We start from the raw sequence: 24243 nt of genomic DNA on the forward strand, positions 1-24243 counted from the left end.
CTCTTTGTTAAGTTACAGTTTTCAAGTTTTAATTACATGACCCTTAATTCTTCCCAAATGAATATCAATAGTTTATTTTTTTTAGAACTTTATATTTTATTTTTTATTTTCTTTACCTTAACAATATATAGGCTTGATCCATTTGACCAATCCTATAAATCACTACAAAACAGAAACAAAATCTAAAGTCATAATGACTGCAGATTGTAGCAAAAAATTACAATTGTTTATTCTTACCAGCTTTAAGCTCATAATGTTTTACATCAGATTTTATTTAACTTTATTGTTTTATTAGCCTTTAAGCCGTGTTTAACTACTAAATATACAAGAAACTTGATGTCACCCACAGTTAGATAAGCCATGTCTAACTACTAAACATACAAGAAGCTTGATGTCACCCACAGATACATAGCTCAACTTACAGTATTGTATTATATAATACATGAGCTTCTTGCATATATTGCTGAAACATTTTTTTCATTTGTTTCTTTTTATAGCAACCTAATAGGTTTCTAATTTAAAATGTTACTTTTACATTAATAAATGGAAAAAGTGCATAAATAAAAAAGAAATGTATTACCTACATGTGGGTTTTGTAACTTGTTTTCTGCAGTTAAAGACTGAAAGTTTGGGTGAAAATTAACCCAACATTTTGTTAGGGTGGTTGCTAATGCCATATTGAGATCTGAAAAGATCCAGTTTTCTGCAGTATTGATTGACATATCTAATATAACCTCAGAGCGAAAAGTGGGAAAATTTCATATTTCTCATTTTCTCAGGAGTGTTTGATGTTAAATATAAATAAAAGATAGAAAATTATTTCATATGATATCAGAAATGTAATATATTGTTAAATATTAAATATTACTTTACAGTTTTGATTGTTTAAGCTAATGATCACTTCAGTGTTTTTTTTAAAGAATATCTACATACATCTTATATTTATAATAACCTCTAAAAAGTTACGGGAGTGACTAAGGTAACTGTTTTATTTTTCTTTAGAAATAAAAGTTTTTAAAGTGTATGATTATAGTGTAAGTTTTCTCACATATATGATTATTTTCATGCTAGTGGTGTATATTATTTATGTTGATAAAATTTCTTCTATTATACTGAGCCTTTCAATATTTTTTTTATGTTGCTATTAACTATAATTTAATTTCTCTCAAGACATCTGAATTTGAGGTTCATCATTATGTCCTTGTATTCTGGGATAATCACAAGAATAGTCCTTCACCATCCTCAACTCCAGGTGGTCCAAAGAGAAGTGGCTTTCTCATGTATCGAACAAAAAAGGGTAGAGATGGGAGCTCTAACCCCTGGAAACCAGCTTATTTTCTTCTTAAGTATGACCTAGAAGCAGTTTGTGTACTACAAATAATTAATAAAACTAATTTGTACATGACAAATACATATGTAATCACAATTTTATCTAGCAAAGTTATTGAAAATAACTTTCAGAAAATAAGATAATCACTAGAAAGATGAAATAAAACTTTCAATTAGATGTTAAAATTTTTAGCTTAGATATATGAATTTTAAATTTTGTCAAAGCATATTTTTGGTAATGAAGCTAAACATTCAAGATACTTGTCTAAAAACTGATTAAAATAAATGAACAATCAGCTGTTTACATACATTATATAAAACCTTTATTCTGATGACCTCTACTCAGAAAAATAACCATTCCTATTCATTTCTACCCTTTATAATTTTTACTCATGCCACAAGGTTTTTATCTCTCCTTCATTGGAATTGACTGATTCCAATGCATCTGTCATGCAAATCATCATGCATCAACATTCCACCAATAAGAGTGTGCACATACTCTCATGATGCATGTGGTTCCCTCTGTTCAGTTGTACCTCATTGTCGCTTCTTGTTTTGCAGTATTCACATTCAGATGTTTTGTCTTTTGGTGCTCTTCATGTGAGTCATGATTTTAATAGTTTATTTGCCAAAGTGGGATTTTTTAATTGTAGTTTAGTTTCTTTACATTGAAGAAGACTTAATTTCTTAATCTTTTTTCTGTTATTATCCATTGTGAGATTGATCATTATATGGATAAACAACTGATCATCCTGAACAAACCAAAATGTGTTTGGGCCATTCAAGATTTGATAGATTTTTTACAACCCCAGGATTTTACAGTGTTTTTCCCTACCTCTCCTGCAAAATTAGCTTGGCCTAATACAGAATTATTCTGTGTGACTTCTCATGTATGTTATGTTCTGTCCAATTCTTTGTTTTTCTCTGATTCTGTATTTTCTCTTTGCTGGCTTTTTTGTTGTCTTCAACTCTCGGTTTGCACATGATTTCACTGTAGTTGGGATTTGCTGGGTAGGGATGTAACTTTGTCCTGGGTGCTTTTTCTGCCTCTGTTTGTTTCAGAATTTTTATATTTTAGTTTGGTTACATGTTTTTGATGACACATCTATGACTTTTAAATCTTGTTTATAATCTGTGCATCAACACTTGATCCATTCTTCTTTGGTTGCATGTTTCTTGCAGTTGGACTAAAGATATGCTAATGTCCATTTCCTGTCTTGATCTTTATCTGTCCATTCTTGTACTTTCTTTTGGGGTTTCTCATCTCATTGTTTTATTCAACATTCATAGGCATATCCCAATATTTTGTTACTCACAGCCCTCTCTTCAGTTTATTCTCCACCTTGTGTTTTCTCACACTGCCTTTTGAACTTGCTTCAACCTTACATGGTTTCAGATTGTGCTTCCCTCATTCTTTGGTTGACTGGCTACTGATCTCTTGATCCAAACAGATGTTACCCTTATTATCTGCTCCCATAAGCAGCTTTAATGGGCTGTTGATCAAGTTGGAGATGTCCTCACTGCAACCTATCCAATGTTTTGTACATTTAGATGTTTTTCTTTTTCTACATACATCTCAGTTGGGCCTGCCATTCTCCTCTTTGACTCTATTCAATGAGGTATCAGTTTTTATTATAGCTCATGAAGTTCTGTCACTTTTGGGGATGTTCTTCCATGGTAGCTTTAGTCCCTTAGGTAAGATCATATGTTTACTCTTTCATGGGCTTTTCACAACCACTTGGAATTTCACAGGGATCCTTTGTCAGATTTCATCTATCCTTCTACTCCTGTAGTCAGTTGGTGTTGGTGGTTAGATGTGACCAACATGTTAGCAGGCTATCCTGTGACCTCTTCATCATCTGGTTTAAACATTTCATAGATGCATCCCTTCGAGGATGGGGTATGTGAATTGATCAACTGGAAGATTTGGGGTTTTTGGTCTGTAGCTGAGATGTCTTATGCTATCAGTGTCTTTGAACTTCTCACTGTAGGTCGTATTTTGTTTCTTTTTCTCCATCTGGCCAGAAATTGTCTAGTTATGATCCAGTCTGACTTTTATTCATTGGTTACTTATTTTAGCCCTCGTGAGTTGCCCTTTGGGATGTGGATATTAGCGTGGTCCTGCACTACCTCACTTTGCCTACATTCAAACCACTCTTCTGGTGCTCCTTGTTTCATCTTCCTTATATTTTCCTTCCTTCTCCTATTTGCCTATGGACTTAAGTGGTTTGTTTATTTTTCAATGACATTTTATGTACTCATTATCCTTCAACAATTCTAATTCTTTCTCAGGATTGTTTTATCTCACTCTTACTTTGGCAGCTTTTAGGGATAATTCCTTGATTTAGCTATTTTCCCTTCCTATTGTTCCACACCTATGCACCTTTATCTTAGTTGTGATCCAGATAATCCTGTGCATCTTTTCTCTGTTATGTATTGCCTGCATGACTTTTTTCTGTGGTGTTCACTCTTTCCTTTTTCTTTCTTGGCATCTGTCCTCTATTTGTGTTCTTTCTCCTTCTTCTTTCATTAGTTAGGTTTGGCTCTTTATTGGATTAGCTGCTTTTTCTTTATCATTTTTTTCCCATACTTTTTCCTAGTCACTTCTCATCCAGTTACCTTTTCAATGGTGTTTCCTCTTCATTGTCCTTTGGAGGTACTTCAATCAGGCATGTGAACTGCCCATGATATGTTTGTCTCTCACTATTTGCATTGGATCATGGTACTCTTCCTCTTTGGGTTCTCTTCTGCCTATAACCATTCTAGAATATCAGAATTCAATGAGACTTTGACTGGGTAAGTTTTTTTCTTATTTTCCTTTTCAGAGGACATTTCCCTTTTGTTATCATTCAATGTTTGGTTCCTACTCTGTAGTGAGTGGTGCCTGACCAGATATTCTTTAGCTGTTCAAATCCACATTGTCATGCCATGTTAACTTGTATGTTATAATTCCATGCCCACACAATTTACACTGCAGAGATGGAGTTTTCCTCAAGATTGCTTATGTTTATCTTCACAATAAAATTCTTCATAAATTTGCCTGTGCTAGACCATACTCACTTATGGATTATAAGAGCAAAGCAGAGAGAAATAACTGTCCATCCCTGCCATGCCTTTTGTTGAATAAAACAGTATGGTCTGCTTTTAAAAATAGGGTTTTTAAAACTGTGTTGGATGTTGTTGTTTTTTAAGATTCTACACCATGTTTTACCCACCTCTTCATCTAGCAGCACTTGAGAGTCTTTACTACTTTCCAGTTCCAAGCTGCTTGGCGATAGGCCATGAATACATTCTCCTGAATAGGTTAATAAAATACAAACAAAATACAGAAATTATTATAAAACCATTCATTTCAGAGTAGGACAGTGGTTCTCTGTTGGTGTAAATAGTGCTATATCCTTCAGTATGAAATATTAAATAGAATGGGAGTGAGATATCCAAATTTCATTCTCTCCTTTGGTTGGGATTTCTCATCCAATTCCCATATGGAAGTTGGTCCCAGTGACTCGATTTTAGATTTAGACTAAAACCAATCAACATAAGTCCTCACACATCTATTGCAGATGTCTATATTCCTTCCTCATTTATACTCCATCAGTATTGTGAGTTACAATGGATTATTAAAGTTGTTTCCTTTCTGCTATCTTTCAGTGTTTCTTATTTAAGAACATTAACAAGCAGGAGTGATTCCAATCAGTTGCAGTTTTGATGGAGCATGTTTATGTTATGTAGCTATTTTTTTCATTCGATAATTGACTCTTCACATACTATTACTCACACCCTAGTCACTCTACACCTAGGAAGATATAGATTTCATTTTACTCACTTTTTATAAATTTCTGGGATTGAGTTTCATAAAGATAACATGATTTTGATCATTTTCTGGCTATGGTTCCCTCCCAGTTGGATGAGCCTTTCTGTTTTTCACCCATATTTGCAACATCTTTCTGTGATGGGCAAAAATGTATACCTGTTTCACAAGTTATCTGTTCCCCACATCAGATCGTAAAATCTATCTCATCTTAGGAAGTGCTCTTTGAATGCTTTTGGAGGATACATCTTTCTTTCCATCACACCAGTCCCTCCACTTATTCAGTGTGGGGTTCCAGCTGTTTATATGAGGAGAGGTAATGTACTGTATCAGAAGTAATCATTTACCTACACTGAATGTACATTTCCAATAGGTACTTATCTCTTTTCACACTTCTCAACTTTTAACCTCACTGAAAACTAGTACTTTCATCTTCTGCCAAAACTTGAAGGGAGAGTTCAGTAAAATTAAATAGAGGGAGCCACATGCATCCTAGGAGGATGTGGCACTCCTATTGGTGGTGGGTTGACACAATGATTTGCAAGAGAAATGAATTTGAATCAGTCAGTTTCAATGGAGGGGAGATGCAAGGCTTGTGGCATGCATAACAAAATGTTTTTGCATATGGAGGGCAGCACTGAACAAGAATGGTTATTTATGTGTAAAGATGTGAGTGCCTATTGGAAATAGCTTTTGATGTAGGAAAATTATAACTTCTAGGGACCATTGCAGTGTGTAAAAGTTTTATGTTGTGTGCTTGTAAATGTTGATTGCACAAGTATTTTAAGCATTTTCCTAGTTTTTCAAGAATAGGAAAATTTGAATAGCAAATACTATTTTAAGAAAGTGGTCCCAGTTTTAAGAAATAAAAAACTGAGATCATATAACAGTTACAGTGTTTACTAATTTCTTGAACTTGCTGAAAGTCTGCATAAACAATTTAAAAGGACATATGCAATGCATAAAGTTTCTAATCTGGTCACTTCTGTGTGTGTGTGGTGTAAGGTGAATTTGTTACACACTTACTGAATTTAAAAAAAAAATGTTACTACCAAACCTTTGGCATAATATTTCTTAACTCTTTCACGATGGCTCAGTATAATGTATACAAGTTCTTCCATATGTTTGCACAAATTAACTATTTGCACTATAACTTTTGATATAGCATGTGTATTGTCACAAAACTTGGTTGATTTTTAGTGAAGGTTATAAGTCTTTCATATAAAAAAATTCGCATATTTTAACAAAATGTTTTTACTAAAGATTTTTTGTGAAAATAGACTTTTTTGTTAGTATTCTGAGTGCAAACTGATTTCATGATGTGATTAAAAAGCTTTTCTTCATCCCAAAAATCTCAAATATTGTTTGCATAAACTTTAAATTCCTAAGTGTATTTAAAACATTTGTTTTCAGTAAGACTTTATATTTTGTTATTTTCTATACTCTATGTGAGGTCTGTCATTTGACAAACCTTGTAACCATCAAAAACAAAATTAGGAAAAAGTATAAATTATTCTATTTTCATGCTAGAATGACTACATATTACAACATGAAAATACAAATGTTTAGTTTAAGTAGCTTAGTCTCATAACTCTACACATTAACATGCATATTTATTATATTGACCTTCCAGTCATCCCAAGCTAACATCACATAACTTGCACTGATACAGTGCACGTGCAATTAAGTTACATACCCAGTAATATAAAACTGACCTTTAGTCTTCTCAGTTTTAGTGGACTAGTATTTTGTAATATACAGTCACATTTCAATCATTGTGCATTATATATATGTATATAGATTATTACTATTTAGAAATAAATTATTAAACCTATTTTTCTTAAAATATAGAACAATGAATCAAGAAGTAAAGCAAACAGTTATCTTTTCTCACTACAACCTTTGTACTCAGTTGCTGCTGCATATAGATTGCTGAACCATTTAAAATTTTGCATATGGAGGATTTAAAATTTTTTTAGGTTGCATATATGCAGAAGAATAACCAAAAAATCATAAATAACTACAATGATACCATAGAATTCCACTATATTTATTAAGCTTAGTAACTAAGATTTATTTAGATTTTGAAAAATATGAAAGTTCAAGCAAACTAAATACAACACCTACCTCACCGAAATCTTGGATCGAAAGAACATTGTAGCATTTTCAAAAACTAAAGTGGCTGAGAAAACCACTCTGGGGACATTTTAAGCTGTTGATTGTTATTCACACGTAAAAAATGGAAAGAGTTGAATGGAACCACTGTGTATGATTCAGTACATAAACCATATTTCAGCAAAATAAAAATATGAGGTTATTATTTTATATTCTAACTTTATATTATTGGTAATTTGAGTTCAAAATTCATACAAAACTATAGACTTAATGTTTTGACATCACAAACATCTGATTTTTAAACAATGGTGCATTCAGCATACAACGTAACTTGCTAAAATCTTTGTTTGGATGTGTTTTTTAATATTTACTTTTAAGTTAAGAAATATATAATGTCATATATAATATTAAAATTTGAATTATTATATACAATTTGATTTCAAAATTATTGACATTAATTCATAAAATAGTAGTGTAATAAAATTTTGAATGCAAGTCAACAAATGCAGTGGCATGGCCTTTGAACTCTGACCTGTTGCAAAAGGGTTAACAGATAGAACAGCAGTGATTTTTTTCATGTTAAGAATTAGAAAGTGTTATTCTACAATTAATAGAAAAGTGGTTGTTTAACTCATGAATTAAAAGGTATTGTGTAATTAAACTGTAGGATTTACTGTTAATCTTCTATATTCTCAGTGAGTGCATTAGATATGAGCTGATCATTCTTGTGCATGTTTAGTCTTTCTCTTTATATCACCTTCATTATAGTTCTGACAAGTTGAACATTTAGATTTAAGTATATTTAATATAATTGTAAAACTGATATGTTTGGTAGATGGTGTGTCCTCATATGGTTAAATCTCTTTCTAATTGCACTTTGTTCTGATTATATAATACTGTATGACTTTACAAAATAAAGGGTAGGAAAGTCATTGGTCTGGATGATATATTTATTATTTAAATAATATTTTATTTTAAAAATATGGTTTAAATGCTAAGTTTAAGAAAGTGTTGAAAACAAATAGCAATGTAAATTGTTCTAAGAGTCAAGTTTGATGCAGATGTTTTTTATCATTCCTTTTAATTTATCCATTGTGGCTTTAAAATCTCCATTTCCTATGGTTTCAATTGCTCTCTTTTTTTTTTTTTTTTTTTAAGAGCTGGTGTTCTCTACTGCTTTGAGCATGAGGAAGTGAAAGAACCAAAGTTTTTTATACATTTGAGGTATGAAATGAAATGTTGAGTTAATTTCTAGCATCATAAATACTGTGGATAAATAAATGTATATATATACATATACCACTTTTGATCTTTTTTATTATTTTATTTGTCCTAATGTTGTTTGTTATAAAACCAGTGTCTTCATATTTTCTGAAAAAATATTTTTATATTTGATATTATATATATATATATATATATATATATATATACATATATATGTATGTATACAATGCTAAGCATAGAATCTAAATACCAGGTTTTGAAAAATCAGAATTTTATATATATACATACATATATATATAACAGCTAAATGTGTCTATAGCATAAAACAGTATAGCTCTGTGTTCTTATCAGGTTGTAGCTCAACTCAAATTATCTGGTTTTTCCACAAATTATTTTATTGGGATACAGAAGGTCTCATCCTGGAATGAGTGTTTTAACATTGTAGAAAAAACAAATAATTGTATAACTTAATTATGGCAGTAATAGGGCAGGTTGAAACCACTTCCATTGTTATTGTATTTGGAGGCTGCCTGAGAAACTTAAATGATAGCCTAACATAGGGGATGCCTAAAAATTTAATGCAATAAATATATCACAAAACAGTGACGTTATAAATCAGCCTTACATCATCATTCAAACTTTTTCATTTAATCTTTTAAGTTTATGACTAAAGCTTTCACAGTTGTTGATATTATAAATAGAACTTAATAGAACTTAGCATGGCACAAATATGTCAAAGTAAACATATTTGCTCTATGGAAACACAGTTGCAAGATGACTTGTACTTTGTACTTAAATTGGCAAAAAAAATACATAACTATATGCCTTCTGATAACATATTTAAATGTTGAGATGGGTCAACAGTTATTCATGACTAATGTTTACAGTGAAGACCAGCTTCTACACCAGTTAAATAAAGAACTGTTTGGTAAATAAAAAAGGAAAGGCTTTAATTTTACTTTTGTTGTACATATTCATTTTGAACTGACACCACCTTGAAGTATGGTTTATACATATATATATAGTTATTGAGGTAACTTTGTGAATACAGAAAAACTGGTAGAGTGCACCAGCTTTAATAAATTAAACTAAAAAGTAAGAATTGAAGCTTTATGGTTATTTTTATTTTCACTTGATATGATACAAGAGGGTAAAAGCTAAACCAGTTTGATGATTTGGTAATTGTTTGTATGCAGGTTTCTGTAGTAATTAGAGCTAAATACCATATTTGTAAACATATAGGGTTCCCCATTGTGGTGGTTGTAGGAGACTCCCCCTAGAAGACAGACCTCATTCATTTGAAATTATCCTTCCAGACTGGGACTCACTTCAGATGGCAGCATCTAATGATATTGAAACAAGTGATTGGTTGCAGGACTTGATTTACACAGTTTCTCAAGCAGATCGTGTATGCTAACATTGTGCATGGAGTGATGTCTTTTATTTAAAGTTCTAATTAGAATAAGAATTTTTTCATTTGTTAATCCAAGTTCATAATTATCGGGTGTGAATTATTTCCATTTTATGTAAAAAGTTAAGATGCGTATTTGATTACACTCTTAATAATTAACAAATTAGATATTTTTTAGCTTCCTTTTTGTATAGTGTTTTTAAGAATTTGTTCTGTACTTGTTTTCTGTTTAGTTTTGTGTAGTATTTATACACTGCAGTCTGCTGTAAGTTTGTATGCTGCTGATATGATATAAAGGTTAATGCCTATTGTCAGAATGTATTAAATATATCAAAATATAGCATATAATAATTATGTCCTTCTGTTGATGGTAGAAATCATTTGAAGTCATAAGTATGCTGTTTAACCTGTTCAGTGCTGTAGACGAGATAATTCGTCCAAGCCGATCGGTAAAACAGTGCCACAGACAAGTTATTGTTTCATGTTTTGTACATATTTCTTTATTTTGTGTTTGGCTTAGAAAAAAATAGTATTTGTTGCTTATTTCCTTTGTTTTAAAAATTACTCAATTTTGCTGGAAAAATACCCAGCAGAGGAGCTGCCATAGCAGCTGAAGTACTTGGCAGTCAACAGGTTAAAAAGGTTACTAATATAGACATTTTCTGCAATAATTCATTCATATTTATGCTGATTAATGCCTTTTTGTTAATAGTAGCAGCATAGAAACAGGTTTGTTTGATTATATACTCTTCAAAAAAAAGAAATGCAAAAGGCAAAATATGAGACAAATTGTTAACAAGTTTATTCTGGGTAGTTCTGTATGACATGTGTGAAACTTTGCACGTTCACTGCTGAACATCCAAAGTCTGCAAAGGCAAAGTCCACGCTCACCAGTTGAAGTTTAACGTCACTCAACGTCAATAACGAGTATGCCCCCATGAGCATCAATAACTGCTTGGCATCTCCTGCCCATGGAAGCGATGAGATGTCGAATCACATCCTGTGGAATGGCTGTCCACTCAGCCTGCAAAGCTGCTGCAAGCTGAGGTAGAGTCTGCGGTTGAGGTTGTCACCGTTGTAGACGTCGGTCCAATTCGTCCCAAAGATGTTCGATGGGGTTTAAATCTGGTGATCTGGAGGGCCAGGGAAGAACGTTGATGTTGTGGTGTCTCAAGAAGACAGTGGTGAGTCGGGCTGTGTGAGGATGGGCGTTTTCATGTTGAAAAACGTCCTCGACGTTCACCATGATGGGTTGCACATGGGGCCTAAGAATCTCGTCGACGTATCATTGAGCCGTAAGATTCCCTCAAATGTGCAAAAGGTCTGTTCTGGCATTGTAGGCGATGGCAGCCCACATCATAACGCTGCCACCACCAAATCTGTCAACATCCTACACACAGTTTGCTGCAAAACGTTCACCTCGACAACGGTAAACACGGGTCCTTCCATTCTGCCTACGAAGCATAAAACATGATTCATCGCTGAACCAAACAAGCCTCCATCGTCGATGAGGCCATACCCGATGTGCCCGAGTCCACTGCAGTCGTGCTTGACGATGTTGCTGGGTGAGGATGACGCCTCTGACTGGACGTTGAAGTCAGATTCCTGCATCTCGTAGACGGTTGCGTACGGTCTGATCAGAAATCCTATGCAGCCCTGGTATCATTGAGGCAGTAGACGTCGCAGTGGTGGTCTTATCCCGAAGGTGACGTAACCGGATGTTGCGATCTTGTGCGGGCATGGTCACACGAGGTCTGCCAGGTCATAGACGGTCACGAGTTGATCCATGTTGTTGGTGACGATTCCATAGCCTTGTGATGGTGCTTGGGTGGACATTCACAGCTCTGGCAACATCTGATCGAGATTTGCCTGCTTCCAAGCAACCAATGGCGTTGTTGAGTTGTGCTTCAGTCAGTCTTGGTGTAACTAAATTGCGTGTCGGTGGCTTAACACTGAGCTATGGAAACCGAGAACCCGTCACTTTTATAGGGATTTTGCACATGTTGCACTTGCAGAACATGCAGATCTCTCAAACAAATTTATTGGACACGCATGCGTTTTGGCGAAAAATCCGATGTTTTCCTCCGTTTTCAAAGTGCACAACTTTTATTGTCATTTTGGTCTGACAATCAGTGCCTTAACATGTGTAACATCACATACTCTGAGCTTGTAACGTTATTACATATATTTCTCTTTAAAATAACAAAAATATCCTTTTGCATTTCTTGTTTTGAAGAGTATATATTTGTGTTTGTGTGGTTGTGAGTATACTGAACAATCAACAACAATACATAGTGATTTACTCTTTCTCAAAGCACTTGCTTCAGTATTTTGTTTTACAAGTAGGAAATGTACAGTATTTTGAGCTTAGGGGGCTATGTATCTAGTAAGAACTGTCAAATGTTTTGGGACTAACGATCTAGATTTTGTGCTGTTTTACTGTTCAGGCTAGTTCCTCTAGCTGATGACCATACTCATTCTCATGGCTAGGATTACACACTACTGCCTGGCACCTTAATTTCTGATATGTAAAGTTTCTAAACAAGTGACAAGGAAATTCGTAAATCACACATGGTGACAAACTTTTCATAATTCCTTCTTTATATGTGGATGTTAAATTCAAGAACATCATGTAAGCAGACCATTGGTTTGGAGCTGCATCAGGGAGTTTAATATTTATGTGATCAAACAAAAGCTTGTGAGTTTTCATCCATTTCAAATTCTTGTTTATTATATTGTTAAGTGCTCTCAGGAGATACATTTAGCTTCATTGAAATGGTTTTTAAGTTGTTTCTGTTTTAAGAGCTCTACTTGAGGAATTTTTCTGCTTTTGTGGAAAATGTTCAAATCTCTTCTCCATCATATCTGCATTCCTTGGTTCAACATTGCTTAACAGTCTAGCTGTATGAATAAGTTTCTTCAGAAAGTGGTTTCACATTTCTGCAACCATAAGTCTCCTATGGCAGTATTTCACTTTGGGATGGATGGTGATTTGGTGTGAACCAAGTATAGTAGTTAAGTAGCTAAATGTCTTCAGTGACACACACCTGCTTTAACCATATTTATGTATACATATATCGTAGATAAACTGTTTCTCAATGACTGTTGTACATTTAGCAGTATATGGTTGTGTTGAAGTATTGAGACATTGTTGCAAACCCATATGCTCTGTAGGTCATGCTCTTGATAATTATACTGTTATCTTTCAAATATATCATGAAATAAGTTTCAACATGAATTTTATCTTGAATTGATTACAGCGTGGGCTAGAGTAGGAACGTTTTTTCACTGTTTACCTTTTTTTTTACAAAGGTTTTATGATAAAGCAGATGTCAAATCTGAGTGAAGTCCTTCAACTTTGAATCTCGTACTTTCCAGTATGAATCCCAGAAAACAAGAGTCGGACAGGTCCCTTGTGTGTTAGATACTCAACTTTTACTCACTTTTGAGCTGTTCACTCTTTTTATCATATTGTATAATATGCTTACTTTTATAATAATTGAATCAACTACATATAGTCATGATTTTTTTAACTAACACACAGAAGCTGTGAAATAAAGATATAATTAATTACCTAATGCAGAATTGTTTTTGTATTAAAAGTTACTATGATAGGAAATTGTTCAACTTCCTTAAAAAAGTTGAACACATTTCTAATTTTAGAACTTTGTGATTCACTGTGAGTAAGTCATGCCAAATCTAATTGGTTAGAGTGGCATCTGATTCCTAAACTATTGCTGAAAAACTTGTTTTCAGTTTGTTAATTTAATGAGAGAATTTAGTTATTTTTCATAATATATTTGAAAAATTACATTCATATGAAATACGTACATGAATAGTTTAAAACTGAACCATGCAATTCTTTACTTCATGTCATTCATAGCATGTTTCACCAAGATTATTACAGCAAAGGACTGGGTGTTGTTAATCATGTTTACCACTGGCATGTGTAGCTAAAGAAATAAATACCAGTAATATTACATAAAAAAGTTAATGTTTACATTTTACTTATTTGTAATAAAAGAGATGAAAGATATTCAGGTACTAAATTATTGCATTAATCAGTTCATTTTAATTGTTTCTTTGGAAATAAAAAGATCTTGGAAATAGATCCACCTCTGCCAACTCAGTGTTGTCTGGTTTTTGCTGGAGACTTCATGTTCACAGTTTTAATTAATAACTGTGGAGGAGAAATCAAGACGGTTTTAGGAAGAGCCAGTATCACTGACCTCGTCACATTGAGCTGTGATGAAGAAACACCAAACTGTTGTATATTGGTATGAAGTTTTTAAAGAATTTAATCATTTTTATATTTTGTATCAGTAAGGTTTTTTCTTTGTTAAGTTCTTGATTCTGAACCAGTTTAATAGTTTCAGGTTTAAAATATATGAATTAGATATCTTACTGTTTAACCATCTCAAGTAGCAGCAAGACCATATTATAAAAAATCAGTATTATTTTATATTAATATTTAATCATAAATGTCAGATACTTTAGTATATTTTAGAAACTTGTCTCTATGAAATAATAGTAATTTTTCATCTTCAGTTCTTCGTACAAATGTGCTTTTGTGTTTTGGAACTCAAATTTTAGTAAATAAAATGCAAATTATTAACTGAACAATTGAAAACACATATTTAAAGGAAACAAAAGTCATAATGTTCACATTCAAGTTTAAACTAAAGATAAGAAGCTGTACTTGTAATGAAGAATATAAAAGGAACAACAACTTTCACTCTATTAAGTTGACATCTGAACAGTTGCAGTACCGTCAGTGTTATGCAGTTCATTAATCACTCACGCATGTTCTTATTGATACTGCTAAAAGTAATATGTATTGTAGGTAATGTACAAGTTAAGTTTTTAAGCCAGTTTCTGACTTGTATTTATTTTGTGCAAAGGGTTAGTAGTAACAAAAAATCCAGAATGCTCTATTATATTTAAAGCAGTAAGAACATAAACTAAAGTAAATGGAACTTCTATTTCCAATTTTTAAGGAGTTTGATTGTACAGAAGCAGACAGTTGTAGTGGAGAATGGGTCTTCTATTTTGTATCTGAGCATGAACAGAAAAAATTTGTGTGTGTCCTTTCTAGTTTATGGGAGGATCTGTTCAAGGTAAGTTTAAATATTTTAGGATTTGAAGGGGAAATGACATTTTTTTAAATAATTCAAAATAAAATACTGAAAACATTTAGAACAAAGAGTAAGAGTCAAATTTTTTTTATTTTAAAGAAATTAATAGTAAAACTATGCAGGATTCAAACTCACGATTCTGCTTAGCAGGCAGGAGTTTTAGGCATCTAACTGACATGATGCAGCCCCAAGTTGGTTGGACTCATGAGCTGTGCTGATTGGCTTATAAAGCCGAAAATCGTTTTGTTTTGTTCTCTGTTTGATTTTAGTAGTGCCAAATTAAACTTTTAAGTAATTAAAAGTACAGTACCTCTTGTAATACAGGGATATTTCTGAAGAAGTGAATCAGTTGAATGCTGCATGTATCAGTTTAACTATTGATTGGTATGAACAGTATTTTTGTTGCACTTTTAAATTTTGTATGTTGTTTACTAATCTAATTAAGAACATTAAGATAATATAATAACATTCTAAGTTTATTTTACGCATAACACTGTTTTTTTAATGCATGCTCTTTTTCCAGGCTTCACAGTGAAAATCATTATTTTACTTGTTTTTATGACTGTTTATACTTATCTTGTACAGAATCATAAAAAAAAGAAATAACAAAGCCTAATTAGGAACATGCCTTCTTGAACCTCAGTTATTGAAGTAAAGATTAGTGCTACATTATATTATCAAATTCATTACTATAAACCCTCCTTTCTTAGTGGCTGTATGATACTAATTTGTGTTTGTGTCATATTGTATACCAGGGGTGTGCAACAATTTTCGTCGGTGGGCCATATAACCAACTTCATCAATCAAGCGGGGCCACTTAAAAAACAAGCTTATTCATGTACATGCACAATAAATTAAAAAAAATTCTCAAAATGCAAGCAATAATATTTTATATTTTTGCATGAGTGATCATTTTAGTGCGACACTTGAAATTTAGAGTCCTTGCAGAGCTTGTCAATATCAGCTTTGACAGAAGTGGTTGCCACTCTTAACTGACTGGTCAAATGTTCATCAGTCAGCTGACTTCTACATTTGGTTTTGATTAGCTTCATTTTGGAGAAAAATTGCTCACAGCAGTAGGTGCTACCAAAAAGGGAGGCAATTCTTTGTGCATGACGGGACAAATTGGGAAACTTTTCACGCATTACACAGAGTTTGTAAAGTCTAGCAAACTGTTTTCAGAGAATTTCCTTTTAGTGTCCATGTCAGCCTGCAGTTCAATGAGTTCCATTTGGCAATCATCAGGACTGTCTTCCACTGCCAAATCAAAAGGTTGAGCGAACAATTTCAATCTAATTTCAGTTTGTCTGAAATCTGTTTGCAAACTCATCACGCAGCTTTTGTACACTGGTTCCATATTTGGTGCAATCCAGATTAGGAAATTCCAGCTTCCTGGTTGCAAGACATGTAAAATGGGTCAATATGGCTCTTCTCAACTGAACCTGGAAAAGTTCCAATTTCTTCTCAAAAGCACAAATATGCTCAAACAACTTATTCACGAGTTGACTTTTCCCTTGTAGTTTTAAGTTTAAATCAGACAGATGCTGTGTAATGTCTGTGAGGAATGCTAAGTCATTCAGCCAGTTCTCATTGCTCAAGAAGTCCACATTCTGACGCTTGCTCTCCATGAAGAACTTAATCTCCTCTCGCAGATTCCAGAATCTCTTCAAAGTAGCAGCTCTACTAAGCCAACGTACAGCAGAGAAGTACAAAACATCTGAATACTCACTGTCCAGCTCATCTAAAAAGTTTTAAATTGTCGATGATTTAATCCTCGTGTTGAATATAATTTACGCATTGGACGACATTTTTCATGACTTCTGCAAAATCCAGAACTTTGGTGCACAAGCTCTCTTGGTGAATAATGCAATGGCTTACAACTACGTCTTGTGCTCCAATTGCAGTTAGAAATTTCTTGGTGAATCCATTTGTCCTATCTGTCATGGAAGGAGCACCATCTGTTGTAACACCACATAATTTATAAGGATTCAGTTCAAACTTTTCTACAACCTTAAGCACTTGTTCACAAATATCCTGTCCTGTGGTTGTGGAGGAAAGGCTTGCCATATCTAAAACTCTTCGAAAACATCAAAGCCTGCAGTAACAGCTCTGATGAAAATGACAAGTTGGGATGTGTCATTGATATCAGTGCTTTCATTCAAAGCCAGACTGAAAGCTTCACACGAATTCAATCTCTCTTTCAAAGTTTCTTTGATGTCCTCTGAAAGATCTTTTGTCCCATGTGAGACAGTAAAGCGGGAAAGGCTAGTTTGCTCCACCAAATATTTTTCTCTGGACATGCATATTCTGTGAATATTGTTAAACAATTTTAATAAATTCTCCATCACTGAAAGGCTTTTCCTTTTCTGCCATACATTCACAAAGCTTAAAACTCAGTTTTGTCACCAGTTCTGAATTTTTCTTGAAAGTGGTAAAAACACCTTGTTGCTTTTCAATGGATGTTTTTAAATGTTCAATTTTGTCCTTTCGTGCCTGACCAACAATTTCATCAAACTGGGAGGAGTGCTTAGTTGCGTAATGTCGCTTAATATTGTACTCTTTCATGACTGCAATTGTAGTTTGACAGACGAGGCAGACAACACCTTGATTATGTGGGACAACAAGATATTTTGTGCACCATTCACTGTTGAATAACCTTCCTCATCATCAATTTTTCGTTTCTTAACTGCTGACATTTTACTAGCCCTGAAATCAAAACAAAAATTATTCTCACGAAAATAGCAAAGTAGAAAAAAACATAGAATTTATTTACACATGGAACCTCTTATGGACAGAAACACATGTTTCTAAATTGGCATCCCGATAATAGCCTTCCGGTACTTAAATTAATTGAGAATAGCAAAATACAGTGTGACCTCGCCTATTCGCGGTTCGCCATTCGCGGCCCCGCATATTCGCGGGTTATGCGCGAATTGCGTTTTGTAGGTCACAGAGACTGAAAGGGCTTTTCGAGGAGATTTCTGTTGTATTTACTCAATCAAGCCGTTTTATCAATTGTCGTCTTCACCAAACAAGATTGACTGCTATTGGCTGACTGCCTCAGCTTCCCCAACAACGCAAACGGCAAAGCACAGCCCGGTAACGCACGGTACAATTTTGTGAAATACATAACAGTATGCAATATTGCTACATTATTACTGCATCAATGAGTATAAGTATCATTACTGTTTGGGAAGCATTTCATATAGTATATAATCGCATACATATACGTTTTAAAACTGCGTCCAATATTCGCGGTTTTTCGCTATTCGCGGGAGGGTAAAGAACGCAACCCCCGCGAATAACGAGGTCACACTGTACATAGAATCAGATGCATCTGAAAGCAAAAATTTTAATAAATTCAGTAAAGTCACAACAATATGCTAAATAATAATCAATTTACCTTCAATCTCTTGTAGTAACTGTAAAAGGTAATAAAATTTTCACCAATAATGAATGACGGACAGCAGAGTTTAGGGAAAATTGTCGCCAGCGGGCGAAGGCGAGGTTCAGGACATGACGTTGAGTCGTAGACAATAGTGCTAGTGCACGTCACCTATTCATGCCCTAAGGAGGCCGACCAATCGAATTCGGCCTGCTCCTATCTAGCAAAGATAATTTTAGAAGTTTGTCGAGTCGAAGCCTGGGAATCCCGTAGGATCGATGCTTTTAAAAATATTCCATTTGCGTTGGATTACAGATCACGCCACATGGTTAGATTACAACAACTAGGGCCACACTAAATGGCTTGGCGGGCCGGGTTGTGGCCCGCGGGCCGCCTGTTGCACACCCCTGTGTAATGTATACCTTTCTCTGATAAATAAAATATGCAGGCCTAATTTTGTATTTAACACAAATGAATGTTATTGAAAGTTGGCAATTCTAATCACAAAGACAAAAGTAATTCTTTAATGTTATACTCCTACAAATAAACATTGTATGACCTAATTATTATTTCCTGCAGAATATTTGACAGACCAACTCATAGTAATAAACATTCCTAAAGTCTTGCATACAAAAAGATCTAGTGGCTTTAACATTGCCATCCATTTACGTACAGTCATGTTGGGTTGTTTTATTGTAACAAGAAGTGTCTTCACATAGCTTGCATGAGAAAAATGGAAAAGTTAACAAAACAGTTGACAATTTAACAGTTTAGTTTTGGCAAAGTGCATTCTGAGTGCAAACAATGTATTTTTTGTGGTATGTTATCCTGAGCAGTAGAGGATTTAAAAAAAACTAAACCTCTGTATTGGAGCTTATTATATGGCAAAAGAAAAAAATGTATCAACTTACTTATATGGAACTTGTATACATCGTCATATTATAAGATTGAACTTGTGGGAAGTCAGTCTAGGTAATCAGTCTGTTGAAATATGATTTAACCCTTTCACAATGGGTCACGTGTCAAAGGCCATATTATCACGTTTGTTGACTTGCATTCAGAATTTTATTGTACTACTCTTTTATGAATTTATGACAGTAAGTTGGGAATCAAATTGTAGAGTATAATTCAAACTTTAATGCTATATATGAGTTAATTTCTTAATTTAAAAGTGAATATCAAAAGAATATACCTGAATATAGATTTTAGTGAGTCGCTTGGTAAGTTGAATGCAGCACTGTTTAAAAATTAGAAGTTTGAAATGAAAAAATAATAAGTTTATAGTTTTGTACAAATTAGGAACTCTAATTACTAATATTGACCAGCTAGGATATAAAATAAGAACCTGATATCATTATATTTTGCTGAGATGTGGCTTGTGTACTGAATCAAACATGGTAGCCTTTTTCAACTCTTTCCATTTTTGAAACAGTCCCTTGTATACTTTCATAACTTTTAAGCTGTGAAAAGTCTATTATGTTCTTTTAAACCACGTTTTCCAGAAGGTATGTTGTGTCTTTAGTCTCCTGGAAGTTTCACATTTTTTAAAATCTAAATACATAAATGTTACAGAGCATAATAAATTATAGTGAAATTCTATGGTGTTAGTGCAGTTATTTATGATGTTTTGGTTATTCAACTGTATATATGAAACCTTAAAAAAAATTATATCCTCCATATGCAAAATTTTAAATGGCTTAGCAGCCTATGTCCAGCAGCAACCCAAGTACAAAGGTCATAGCAAGAAGAGATAACTGTTTGCTTTACTTCTTGATTTATTGTTCTATATTTAAAAAAAATAAGTTTAATAATTTATTTCTAAACAGTAATAATCTATATACATATATAATGTATAATAATTGAAATGTGACTGTGCATTACAAAATATTAGTTCATTAAAACACAGCCAAGACAAAAGGTCAGTTTTATATCAATTGGATATGTAACTTGAGTGCATGTACACCATGTCAATGCAATTTATGTAATGTTAGCTAGGCATGACTGGAAAGTCAATATAATAAAAAATAATAAAATGTATTTTCATATATAGCTTTATGAGACTTAAGCCACTTATGCTAAACATTTATATCTTCGTGTTATAAAATGTAGTTATTCCAGCATGAAAAGAATCATAATTTATATTTATTTCCTTTTTTTTTATAGTTTCAAGGTTGGTCAAGTGACAAACCTAACATAGAGTATAGAAAAATAACACAAAATATGAAGTCTCACTGTAAACAAATATTTGAAATATATTTAAAAGGTTTTAGAGATTACACAAATAATATTTGAGATTTTGGAATGAAGAATAATTTTTTAATCACAACATGAAATAACTCTGCACTCAGACTAGTAACAAAACAGACTATTTTCACAAACAAATCTTTGGTAAAAATGTTTTGTTAAAAACCTGACTTTTTATAAATAAAATACTTGTAAACTTTACTAAAAGTCTACCAAATTTGATGAAGATACACATGCTATATAAAAAGTTATAGTGCAAATACTTAACGTGTGTAAATGTATTGACAAACTTGTGTATATTATACTGAGGATAAAGGATTAAATACTTATTCTTTTAGATGCTTGAAAGAATAAATGCAACTTAAAATTGAAGAAATTTGTTCACTGTGCACAAAATGTACACTTTTTTAAAATTCTTTTAACTGTATGTTTTTAGCTTTTAAGTGTCTCAAAGTTCTCTGGTAAGTATGAATATGTTTATATAATTCTGAAAAATATGTGTTGACTTTTAAATTTTTCAGATCCCATTGGCCAAAACAGCAATTAAAGACCTAAAGTTGAAGAAAAGATGTCAAGAAAGGTGGGCTTATATATGTCAAACTAAGGAAGTGCTTCACAAACTTTGTCTAGACAGTTGACGGTAACGAGGATATCATTTTTGGAAATCCCTAGACGTGCTTGATTGTGATGACAAACTGTACTTTTAGTGTTTTCATTTTACCAGAAAACTTCCTTAATTTGTACTCCTTTAACCGAGATGTGTTATTCAATAATTACTTAGGTTTTAAATGCAGTAATTCACTACTGTTGCATCCTTGAACACAAAACTGCATTATAGATACTCTTGAATATAAAACAAAATGCTAAATGGCAAGTTGGGTTATTGACATACAAATAAAGGAGGTTTCAGTTATTTCTGTATTATGAGAGCATTTTCAGCCATCATACACACAATGTGTTAATTGTTTTTGTTCAGATAATTTTCAATTTCAACTTATTTTTTGTATGTTTTGTATTAGCAACAAGACTGTGTATATGTAACAAGTTTTCATTATTTCTTTAAACTATTGAGTTCAGTAGGATATATTTAGTTAACTGTTAGAAGGATAAAGAAATATAAGTTTAACATTTATTTCATTTTTTTATGAATGATGTAGTAGCTATTTATCTATGTAAAGTCTATACAATAAACATAAATATCGTGGTAGCCAGATTTATGTCAAATTGAAATAGCATTTTTTGTGTAGATGAAAGAAAAGTATTATTGATTTTCAGTATTTTATGACATTTTGTTAATATCATACTTTCAAGCTAAACGTAGAAAGCTGTGCACTTCAAATATCTGTAATTTACATTTGTTAAAATTCATTTATACTGAGAGGCAGTAACATATGTTACTTCACATGTACAGACTTTAAATTTCAGAATAAATGATAGGTTAAAAATATACAATTTACTGTAAACACCAAATTTCAAAATGAGAACATTTTATTGTGTTTAAGTAAATATTTGTAAATAATGTTTAATAGAAGTTCTCTTGGTAGATGAACTCTGTCTGGTCATTTTAATGATGTGTTATTTAAGATATAAGCCTTTAGTATATGTCATGCTTTTTTTTTTTTTTTAATGAAGATGACCACATTTCTGTATTTATATTAGTTACATATTAATTTCTAAGACATTTCTTCCTTAAGCTTTGCCTTTCAGCTAGCTGGTTTAATTATGTGAGCTTTTTATTATTTTTTTTCACCTTTTCTACGTGATTGAGTGAAGCATATTATTTTGTAAATTATTCACTTTTTTATGCCAAATTACTCAAAATGGTTTAAATAAGTGTCATTATCATTGCAGTGACATATAATTATATGTTGTAATAGTTTATCTGATATCTGTTTTATGACTTTATTTAAGTTCAGATTTTATTACTTGTAGAGTATTTTTATTTATTATGTTCTTTCTTTTTGGTTTAAATAAAAAATAAACTTAGAGTTCGTTATTGTTTTAAGGAACACAGCTGTGACAACAGGTGTTACTTGAAAGGATCGGAGATCAGTGAAAGACAAAAACAATGGTTAATGTTTGCTGTTCAAGCTGATCAAATAATGGTGAAAATGTTAAAACTGTTTATTAAATGTCACAAGGAGGTTCATAGCTCTATTAAACTTGTTTATAATTTGTAGCTTTTAAAGTTTGCTAAGTTTTTATTTGAGATATATACACATTTGGTGCTTTTTTTTTAAGTGTGCTTGCTGATGTAAAGATACTCATGATTCATACTGAGTTGTTTCAAATTATGTAACAAATTATTATAGAAAGTTTTATTTTTGATATTGTATAATTGCTAGATGATCTGTTCTTAGTCAAGGGGGGGAGGGGTCCTGTTCTGCAACTAAATGGTTTTTCATGCATTGTCCAATATAGTGAACTGCATAGCTTATTATGAAAATATAACTTAGATAGTAATTTTAATTAGTTTCTTTTCTGCAGTGTTAAGATAAACATGTGTTTTTTAAAAAAAAAATAGGGGCATGGTATTTGTTAGTCCAGAAGTGTTCCTAATATTAACTTGGTGTAAACAGTGATTGTTCTAACTGTTGTTGGTATTGGACAGTAATATAATATCATTGTTTTTTGTTTCTTTTCTCTCTTCTATAGGGTATGATAGATAAAAAATAATATAATGTCCACAGTAATATAATATCATTGTTTTTTGTTTCTTTTCTCTCTTTATAGAGTATGATAGATAAAAAATAATATAATGTCCACAGGTGTTTCCTTTTCCAATTTTATAAATAATTCAGAGTCAAATTTCATATGTTTTGTTAGTGTTGTCATAATAATAAAACTGTTTAGGAAACTGTCAGTATCAAATATGAAATTTTTGAGTTTCTTAATTATTGGTCAGTTTTAAGGAGAGAAGATACTTGTATCTATGAGTTTATTGATTTTGATTAATTATTATATTATTTATAATGGGGCAAAATTATTACTTTATGATATGGTTCATTTGAATAAAGAAATAATTTTGTTACTTTTTGTAACTTTAATATATATGTATATACTACAATGTGCATTGATCAAAAATAGTATTGTTATTTAGTGGATGTTCAACATAAACTTTTCTACACTGAAGTAGAGTTAGAGGGACTTTACCCTATTGGTCTTATGAAATTATGTTTTTCAATTCCTGACCATTATCTGTAATTCTGTTTAAAAATGTGTCCCCTTACTCTCTTGTATGAAACTGAATTTTCCAACCTGAAAAAAAATGAAAAATTGAAATTTAAAATGCATTTAAGTAATCCTCTTGATTCTCTGAAGAGTTAGTGATTTCTGTCACTTAAAATATCAAAAAAATATATTAGTAATGTAACTTCTATTAAAGCAATTTCTCCACATAATCCATTAATGTTCTTATTTATAGCGATTGGAATACATTGTGTTATCAGTGAGGTATTCTCAATATTTGCAATATATTTTACTATAATGCGAGTAATACCTCTCAGTGGTTACATAATGTAATTAGTGATAGAAAGCTCTGCAAAAAAAGTCAGGATGAAGTTGTGCTCTTCTGATTGGTTGACACCAG

General features: G+C 32.4%; 1 protein-coding gene across 2 annotated transcripts in view; it reads left to right on the forward strand.

The window, feature by feature from the left end:
* Positions 1-23930, forward strand: part of LOC143250794 (pleckstrin homology domain-containing family M member 2-like) — a 76167-nt gene extending 52237 nt beyond the window's left edge. The window contains exons 11-16 of one of the 2 annotated variants that reach the window (XM_076501806.1): positions 1171-1346; positions 8414-8479; positions 9722-9887; positions 13988-14167; positions 14888-15007; positions 21176-23930. In XM_076501806.1, the coding sequence (XP_076357921.1) occupies positions 1171-1346; positions 8414-8479; positions 9722-9887; positions 13988-14167; positions 14888-15007; positions 21176-21292 (825 nt within the window). In that variant the 3' untranslated portion in view covers positions 21293-23930. The remainder of the gene's footprint in view (positions 1-1170; positions 1347-8413; positions 8480-9721; positions 9888-13987; positions 14168-14887; positions 15008-21175) is intronic. The other variant, XM_076501797.1, reaches the window with a different exon arrangement.
* The last annotated feature ends 313 nt before the right edge of the window (positions 23931-24243 follow it).

Source organism: Tachypleus tridentatus, chromosome 1 (assembly GCF_004210375.1).
Source record: "Tachypleus tridentatus isolate NWPU-2018 chromosome 1, ASM421037v1, whole genome shotgun sequence".
In the NCBI taxonomy this organism is placed as follows: Eukaryota; Metazoa; Arthropoda; class Merostomata; order Xiphosura; family Limulidae; genus Tachypleus; species Tachypleus tridentatus.